Source organism: Crocodylus porosus, unplaced genomic scaffold (genome assembly GCF_001723895.1).
Source record: "Crocodylus porosus isolate Cpor-Errol unplaced genomic scaffold, CroPor_comp1, whole genome shotgun sequence".
Lineage (NCBI taxonomy): Eukaryota > Metazoa > Chordata > Crocodylia > Crocodylidae > Crocodylus > Crocodylus porosus.
In genome coordinates this window covers 99,489,148-99,498,866 of record NW_017728918.1, presented here as the reverse complement: position 1 = coordinate 99,498,866, position 9,719 = coordinate 99,489,148, and the positions used below count along the sequence as shown (strand labels likewise).

At 44.6% G+C, this 9,719-nt stretch overlaps 1 protein-coding gene across 1 annotated transcript in view; it reads left to right on the top strand.

Moving 5' to 3' along the window:
• The first annotated feature begins 3,978 nt into the window (after positions 1-3,978).
• LOC109312156 (triadin-like) overlaps positions 3,979-9,719 on the top strand; it is a 72,812-nt gene continuing 67,071 nt past the window's right edge. The window contains exon 1 of the mRNA XM_019538200.1: positions 3,979-3,982. Coding sequence (XP_019393745.1) covers positions 3,979-3,982 — 4 coding nt within the window. The remainder of the gene's footprint in view (positions 3,983-9,719) is intronic.

Below are 9,719 nucleotides of genomic sequence, written 5' to 3'. Positions count from 1 at the left end.
AGCTCTGTTGCAATCTAAATTGGTCTGGGAGGTACAACAACTCCACCAAAGTCCCTAATTCTTTAGCCACTGCCAGACAGTGCCAAGTGACTGTTGCTAATGGTGCCTACCTTTAGTCTAATACTTAGAGGCAAGAGTTACTTGCACAGGAAGTGGAAGCCTTGTATTCTACAATCACCCTTCCCTGAGACAATTCACACCAGTAGTTCTCCAATTCCCAGAACAGTTACCTAACCACCAGTCTATGGATCTAGTTCAGTATGGCTCCCTCCCTTCCTCCTAGTTACCGCTGGTAGCCTCAAGTATAAATATCATGGTAGAGGTGTAGCCAGGCAGCTCTGTGTCCTGGGCAGCTATCCAAGGCCTGGGGCATCACTGGCTATCATGGTACTGATCACAGTAGCATAATAAGATGTTGCTGCATTTGTAGATATTTTCATAATCCCCTTCATCCCTCACAGAGACAGCACCCAGGACAGCTTCCCCTGTCCCCTCCCTCCCTTAGCTATGTTACTGTGTCACAGGGACAAAAAAGAGCAAGCAAGGGATCTGAGACTCTGTGGACCTCTTAGGAGGTCACTCCCCTAATAAGAAGAGTCTCAGCTTCCAGTCCTTGCTGAGTGGTTTATTCCAGGTATTTTTAACCTAGGACTTCCTATGAAAATGCATGAATATTTGTGAACCAAGGAGTACTCCTTCACAAGGCCATAGATTTTCAATCCCTCTTGCTTGTTCTCCTTCTGGTCCCATTATTGCCAGAGGCCAAGTCTTAGCACCAGATATGGAGGGGTCCCTAGGATGTAGACTGGTTAGGTCAGTTTTATGGGAAGTGGGAGATGCATGGGTGACTGGTGCCACCTTAGTCGGAGTGGCACATACACCCGTGTGACAGGAGTACTTCTACAAGAGTCTTTATCGGTGACTCCACCCGCCTGTTATGGGTCAACCACCTGCCTTCTCACCTGCCATGCCTTGATCTTGATTAATTAATGGATGTTAATTAACAGGAGGCTGCCCATTTTATTTTGCCCCAGTGCTAGGGGATGCTATCTGCAGCTTCTTTTCTCCCCTACACCACAGCCCAAGCCTTGCGGATGATACTGACGTGGTTTGACCTGGACCTTGCTGTAATTTGCCCCTCCTCTTGACTTCCCTGGGCTTTCCACCACCCTGTCTCGTTCCAGGCCTTCCTGGTGCTCTGCTGCCCCCTCTTGGTGAGGCTTCTTGCCGGCGCCCTTCTCTGGGACTTCTCGCTGCCCTCTCTCCCTAGGGCTCCTCGCTGCCCCCCTTTGCCTCGGGGCTCCTTGCTTGTCAAGCTGCCCCCTGCTCTGGAGTTACCGCAGCCTTGGGGCTCAGGTGGCCGTAGCCATGCCTGGCCCCAACTCTCCTCCTTGGGGTCTCGACCCCCCCACTGGGCTCAGGCAACCTCAGCCTTACCTGGCCTCTAATTCTCTGCTCCCCTTCTCAGGGCTGGGGTCAGTGCACCCCCCGAAATGCTGCACCCTCTCTAGCGCTGGGGTCCCCACGCTACCATTGAGCCCCTATGAGAGCTCCTCCAACCCCTAATAGCCTTACCCAAACCACCGGTTTTAAAATGACAAACAGAAAACTCAAGACCCTGGACTATAACATAAAATCTAAGCCGTCTGGCTAACCATCATTGAAATCCCTACCAGGGAATTCTCCACACCGCATCCGTGAACAGGAGCTGCTCGTGCCATCAGGCTTCTCTACTCTGCTTGCTCCAGCAGAGTTCCTTCTCCCTTGGCTGCTAGCGGAGAACTGCCCTTCTGGCCTCACCTCTGGGGTTATATGTGCCAGGCCCTGCCCCTTCCTGTCAGCTGACTCCCCAGTGGTTGCCCTAGCAACCCACACCTGTGCCTCTGCTCTGAGAGTAGCAGGCACCTTAGTGTCTTGCTACATCCCCCAGTGACCAGTCAGCAACTGGGGGTAGTCCCCTCATGGGCAATCTCACCAACCCCCCACAACTGATTGCGCCGACCATAAAGTGGCTGCGGCATTTCATCCGGGTGCTTCCGCTCCCTGACTGTTGCTTGTGAGGGGGCACTGACACTCCCCCCTGTGCCCCCTGCCCATCGCCTAAGCAGGGAGTGCAGCCTGTCAGGGGGTGCACCAGTGCTCTCATATGTTAGTATGAATACCCTCAGTATAGGATAGAACTAGAACTCAGATTTTCCATTTTCTCAGAAAATGGTCTCAACACATGCTATTGACCAAAAGGCAGACATATCATTTGCTTATGACACAAGTTTACTTAGCAGAACTACAGGCTCCTCCTTGCTGCCTGCCTAGGTGAACTTATAGGAGGCACCTAAGTTTCTCCCTTTGCTTTATAGTAAGCGTCTAATGCATCATTTAGGAGCCACCTAAGTAGCTGAGTAGGATTTGGCTTTTAAACCTGTATAACTGAAAACAGAGTTTCACCCTTTGTTATTATTTCTGAAATACTTTGACTACTTTTTTTCAGTGCTTTTTAAAGAAAGGGTTTGGGAGCTCCTTTGTGTTATACATTGCTGAAAAGTGGAATCTGTTTTTCCTATCTATAAAATAATTTTTAATCTCACTATTTTTGTTATTCTTTGTACAGTTGTTAACTGAACTAGAAAAAAGATATCTCGGCAGTTTTAGCAGCTCCTGGATATAATCTTGGCTCCACTGAAATCAGTGGCAAAAATCCCATTTAATTCAGTGAAGCCAGGATTTCAGTGAGGCCAGGATGTGCTTAATTAAATAACAACATTCATCCTAGTTATCCAAAGCAACAATGCTAAATAGGTCTCAAGAAGTACAGTTTGTCCAGGGACTCATGTTCAATAATTGAAGCATGAAAGAAAGTACAGGAGCAGGGAGCATCTGAATACTGGTAGAAATACTTACAACCGTTAGCTTTAAGACATCAGAAGGCTTGTTGTGTTTGTGCTCCTGATTCTATTCATTGTTAGATCCAGAACTGAAAGAAAGGAATAAGGTAATTGCCTACGAAAAAAGAAAGCTATCATCATGAAGCATGTAAATAGATTTATTCATTTACAGGGAAACATTAGGGGACTTTACTACTCAGAATCCCCTTTAAAAAATGTGTTCATTTTCCATAGTTTAGGATTCTTTTCCTTCTCTCCCAGCAAAATTGAAATTATGCCTTTTTTAATAAATAGCCTTATAAGAAGGAAAGGGACATTTATGTTATATTTACTTTTTAAATTTTTATGTACTGTGCAAACTGAAATGTTATATGCTCTTTCCTTCAGGACTTGCTTTTTACATAGGGCATTTTGCCACAAGGGCAGATGGGAATTTTGTATGTATTTATCTGAGCAAAAGAGAGATATGTTTAATGTGCAGTAGCCAGTGCTGACCTACTTTGCACAAATACTGGGGAGCCAAGTAGAAGGATAGCCCAATCTGAATTGCTTTTTAATATTAATTTCATTTTAAATATTTTAGACTTCTGCATCCTCCCCTCTCTTCTCTTTTATGATGTCAGAAACAACCTTTGCATCAGAGGGAGAGTAGCACTGAGGATAGAACATGCCTTTGCCTTAGATTCTTTAAGCAACCAATGAAAATAGGCCCACAGAAAAAAACAGATGTTGCTTTTGACAAGATATCCATTCAGTTCCACAGCTTGAGAGAAGCAGTGTGGTTCTTCCCAAAAATAAATGTGCTATCCTTTAACTTTCACATTTAACTTTACAGTAGCCATGAGACCCAGTGAGAAATTGTTCCTTTCTAGTGGCTACCTCTCAGCTATCATCATGTTTTTTCTATTCTGTCATTATAAAAAATTGCCTCAAGCCAAAAGTGTATTTCTCTGACTAGGGATAAAATCAGGGACAATGTTTATTAGTTTTGCTTAAGGGTAACACTTTTTTTGCACACCTGCAAAAATAATGGACATGCCTAGCAGCTGATCTCAAATTGAGTGGCTCATTACCTAAAATATATCATGCTACCTACATGCGTGAGTTCAAATAGGACTATATCATCTGTCATGCACATCATGTTGCATGTCAGCAATGTAATGTATGTGCATTCTTCTCCAATTATTATTTCTTATTTAAATAGAAACCCTTCATCTAGGAAGGGAAGAATAATGAGGCATACAGAGAGACAAGCCATCATAAAAAAAAGGTGAAGAGAAAGTGGCACTTCCTAATGATGATATATACTGAATACAGTGAATATCAGGCATGAAGGAATATTAAAGAGAAAGAACTGAATTAGAGAGAAGAAAGCTTAAATATTTCATCTATGCTTCAATTGTGAATAATATAACAGGGAGTGCTTAGGCCTAGTTTACGCATGTAAATGATGCATTAGCCACTTCTGTTCAAAAGGATGGCTATCATAGATTGTATGACCTGAGCCCTAGAAAATAGACTCAGCCTAGTTATACAGTTCCCAGCTGCATGTTATGTCTTATTTCAGCAACTGTGAGAAAGTGAAGCCGTCAGATAGGAGTATAAAAAGCTGTCACAGTTTCTAAAGGGCATGTGCAGACAAATAATTCAAACTTTCACATGAAAGAACTTTGTAATTCCCCACAGGCAAATTCTGCTGGTAGTGCATTAAAGTTTTAAACTCACACTCAAAATGGAATGTACCAAAAACTATAGCTCAGGGGGCAAAAATGGCTCAAGAGACTGGAGATGGGAAGTAGCTTTCCACCTTCAGGGCACCTCTTCAGAACTGGAAATTTGAGGTCTTTATGAAGTGAGCTGCACATCTTAAGAGGTGGGCAGAAAATTCCTGTTAGAATACCTAATTCCATCAAATGCTTTGAATCAATTCCACGGGAATGATTTATTAAAAAAATAGAAATAAAAATTGTCATAGTGTTGAAATAAGACTAGAAGGTACCTCAGGAGTTGCATTAAACAGAAAAATATGGGTGAAAGACATCTCAAGAGCTCATCTCATCCAACCCCATGTTCAAGGCAGAATCATCCCTTACTAAACTAATCCAGACAATTGTTTTTGAAAAACTTCCACAGATAGAGATCACACAACCTTTCTGAGTAATTTGTTCCATTTGTAACCACCTCAATTGTTAGAAAGGCCTTCCTAACATCCAACCAAATTTCCCTAGTTGCAATTTAAGGCAATTAATTCTCTTACTATTCACTGCAACCACAAAGAATAGTCTATCACCTTCTTCTTTATAACCACTCTTCAGATATTTGAAGAGTTTTATCAAAAGAGCCATCAGTCTTTTCTTTTCCAGACTAGGTAATCCCAGTTTTTCCAAGCTTTTCTCATAAATCATGCTTTCTAGTCCTCTGAACATTTATATGGCTTTCTGATGGACTCTTTTCTAATTTATCTATATTGTTCTTGGAGTTCAGTGACTAAAGCTGGACATAGCACTCCTGGTAAAGCTTCACCTGTCCTGAATAGGCCATAGGATTACTTCCCTTGACTTGCAGGTGACACTACTGTTAATACAACCCTGTATGGCATGGGTCTTTTTTGTAGCAAGAGCATACTTTGATTCATATTCAGTTTCTAGTACTTATAACTCTGCAGTCCTTTTCTGCGATATTGCAACATAGCCAGTCATCCCCTAATGTGTATTTATGTTCATGATTGTTCTCGTTTTTGTGCTGGACTTTGCATTTGTCCTTATTAAATTCTATTTGATTTAATTTCAGAAAAAATTCTAGTTTATCAAGACCATTCTGAACCCTGTTTCAATATTTTCAGAATGAAACATTTTGATTTTTCACTTTGAAATGACAGAAAAAAAGAAATGGAATGTTTTGATTTTTAATAAATGAAATGTTTGATCAACCCCAAATGAGGTAAAGAGCTTTCTTTTGGAGAAAGTTTCAAAATCTGAAATGTAGCCAGGTTTCATAATCTTAAAATCCTCCAGAAAATGTAACTTGCCTTGCATTGTGTTCCAGTCTCAGTTCATTTCATAGGATCTATGACAAAATTCATGAAATTATTGTTACAACCTCAGTAAAGTGGTCAAAGAATGGGGATGGCTGCTGAGCAATCTTAACACATTTAGGCTGTGGACAGACTAAACTTTCAACCATTTCACAAAAGAGTGATGATGGACTTGCTGCTAGGGAGTGAGCATCAACTGTTCTGATCTAACAGTTATGCCTGTTCACTCCTAGACAAGTTTCCAAAGGTTTATTGAGCTACTAATATAGCTGTAGACCTACACAAAAGTTGTATTGAAACAATTTATACCAGTGTGATTATTTCATACTGATGTAATTATTACATCTATCTGCATTTTAGAAAATTATCTCCCAGGTCACTGTTGAGATATATCAGGAGAAAACAGGAGCAGACTATCTGGAAAGTACTGATCTGGGGCTAGGTTGTGCAACCCATGTTCACACTGCTGAGCATTTATTCACACAAATAGTTGTATTAAAACCAGTGGAACTACTTGTGGTTGCTATTGACCTCCTCATATAGAAGGCTCATATAAGGCCTAACAGGGCTTTAAGTCCTAGTGGAGCTGTTCATGGGTGACTGGTGCCTCCTGAGTTGGTGGGGGACACTTGCCCCCAGTGGCCAGTGATCCGGGGGGGGGGGGTGTCCCCCTGCAGCCGATTGCTCCAACCTGGAATTGCCAGCCATGCAGCTGGAAGTGTCAGTGGCATGCCCAGAAATGCCAGCAGTGCTTCTCCTGGTGCCCCTGGCTGGCGCTCTCGGTCGGGCACCAGTGCTCCTGCCTGCCACCCTTGACCTGTTGCATAAGCAGGGAATGCTGGCTGTCAGGTGATGCACCAGTGCTCTCAGGGGAATCATGTGCTCCTCTGTGCACCCCCTACACATCACCACTGGAGCTGCTTATATAGGATTAATTTGGTACAAAAGTCCTGTATCAGAGTGTCCATCAATGTGTTTCAGAATTTAGCCCTTCAAGAACAAAAGAGACACTTTATTTCACTTACTAGTCTTATTTATATGCCACCTTTTGGCAAGGTTAAATTAATTATAAACATGTTAAATCTAACCTATACAGAGTAGCAAAAATGAGACAAGGAAATATGACCCTGAATTTATGAATGTCTAATACAAATAACAGAGTTAGCTTATTTCTCACAAATGCTGTGTGTGAGGCTGGAGCACAGACCCAGTAGAATAGTGGCTCCTAACCCTGGGTCACGACCCAAATCAGGGTTATGGGTGGTCTGCCCCTCACTCTACCCTCCTGCCTGCGGAGCTCTCCCGGCACAGGGTCCATGCAGCTCTTGCTGCTGTTCCTCCCCGTGCCTCTGGGCATGAGTGAGTTGGTGCCAGGGGCAGAGGAGTAACCCAGATTTAGGGTTGCAGCAAAAAAAGGTTGGGAGCCACTGCAGTAGAATAATTAGGTTGGGGCAAGTGGTAGGGAGGACACTGACTGTGAGGTGGTGCCAAGACTCCTCTTACCTGGAATCTTTGCCACAGCAGAAGCAGCTCTGTGCTTCTCCTGCTCAGCCATAGGAGCCAGACAGGGCAGTGCCACAGCAATCAGTGTGCCTGGGAGGGCAGGGTAGTGAGTAGAGTGGTGCTTCCCTCTACTCCCCAGCCTTTGCAGTGCCAGGGAGCACCCTATACTGCCTTGACCTGGCCACAGGAGCTGGGCAGGGCAGCACATACCAATTGGTATATGAGGGAGAAGTGGGGAGAAGTGAGCCAAACAGCACAGTGCTTCCCTCACACTGAGGAGACTTTGCCAGAGCAGGTACAGCCTTGATCCCAATATGTAAAATATTGGAGGTTTTCAAAACCCAGCTAGACAGAGTTTTGGTTGGGATGATCTAATTGGGGATGGTCCTGATTTCAGTAGGGGGTTGGGCTACATGACCTCCTGAGGTCCCTTCCAACCCAATCATTTTCTATGATTCTATGTATGCATGGGGGAAGTGGGGCGTGAATGGAACATCAGAACCCAAAGGAAGCCCAGCCATGGCAGAACTGACACCAATCATAGACTCATAGAAGTAGGGTTGGAAGGGACCTTGTACATCTTCAAGTCTGACCCCCTGCCTGGGCGGGAGAAAAACAAACAAACCAAAAACTGGACTCAAATGAGTCCAGCCAGGTAGGCATCAAACCTCTTCCTAAAGACCCCCAGGGTAGGATCCAGCACCACTTCCCTTGGAAGTTGGTTCCAGCTCCTAGCCGCCCTAACTGTGAAGTAGTTCAATACCACTGTGTACCACCTCTCTGGCCCTGGGCACTGGCCCTGACACCGCGCATACCTTCCAGTTAAAGTCCTGCCTCTTGAGCAGAAAGCAATTCAACTGCTATGGTGATAGGACTTGTATCTTTTCTTTGGCAAATACTAGATCTCAATGATGCAGACTGGTGCATATGATGATATTCATGATTAATATGCTGCGCGACCCTTTTTATTCTATACAAAAATCTCAAGGATCTGCAAATCAAAAAAAGACCAAGACAGTACTAGATTTAGGACTGCTTAGTTTTTCCCACTATCTACCTAGATTGGAAGGAAGCTACTGAATGTGACAAAAACAGGACAGGTTAGTCCTAATTCCTTAAAAAAGGGAGGAAGTTGGACCCAGGAAACTATACGCCAGTTAGTCTTACCTCGATCCTGGGTAAGCTGTTTGAGAGAATTATCCTGGTGCATGTCTGTGAGGGACCAGCAGGGGAGATTATGCTTAGGGACGTGAACATGGGTTCATTAGAGGCAGGTCCTGTCAGACCAAGCTGGTGACCTTCTATGACCAGGTTACAAAATCCTTAGATGCAGGGGTAGCAGTGCATGTAGTCTTTCTGGACTTTCAGAAGGCCTTTAACACTGTCTCTCACCCCATTCTCATTAAGAAACTAGGGGACTGTGGCATCAACACCTATACAGTCAAATGGGTCATTAACTGGCTGGAGGGCTGCACCCAGAGAGTGGTGGTGGATGAATCTTATTTGACCTGGAGGGATGTGGGCAGTGGGGTTCTGCAGAGCTCGGTCCTCGGGCCCGCACTGTTCAACATCTTCATCAGTGACTTGGACTAGGAGGTAAAAAGCACCCTGTTTAAATTTTCAGATGACACTAAGATGTGGGGGGAAGTGGGCACGTTAGAAGGGAGGAATAGGCTGCAATCGGACCTAGATGGGTTACAGAGCTGGGCGGACAAGAATAGAATGGGTTTCAACACTGACAAGTGCAAGGTGCTGCACTTGGGTATGCTGAATCAGCAGCATACCTACAGGCTGGGGAACTCCCTTCTCGTCAGTCAGAGGCAGAAAAGGATCTTGGAGTCATCATTGACTCCAAGATGAACATGGGCCGACAGTGTTGAACATGGGCCGTACCTTGTCATGCATCCACAGATGCATCTCAAGCAGGTCCAAGAAAGTGATCCTCCCCCTCTATGCAACACTGGTCAGGCCGCAGCTGGAGTACTGCATCCAGTTCTGGGCACTGCACTTCAGGACAATGTGGACAATGTGGAGAGTGTCCAGAGGAGGACTACTTGCATGATCAGGGGCAGGCCCTATGAGGAGAGTCTAAGGGACCTGAACCTATTCAGCCTCCACAAGAGAAGGCTGAGGGGAATCTAGTGGCTGTTTACAAACTAGTCAGAGGGGACCAGCAGGCATTGGAGGAGTCCCTGTTCCCCCAAGCACTACCAAGAGTGACTAGAAATAATGGTCACAAGCTGGCAGAGGGTAGATTCAGACTAGACACCAGGAGGTGCTACTTCACTGTCAGGGCGGCT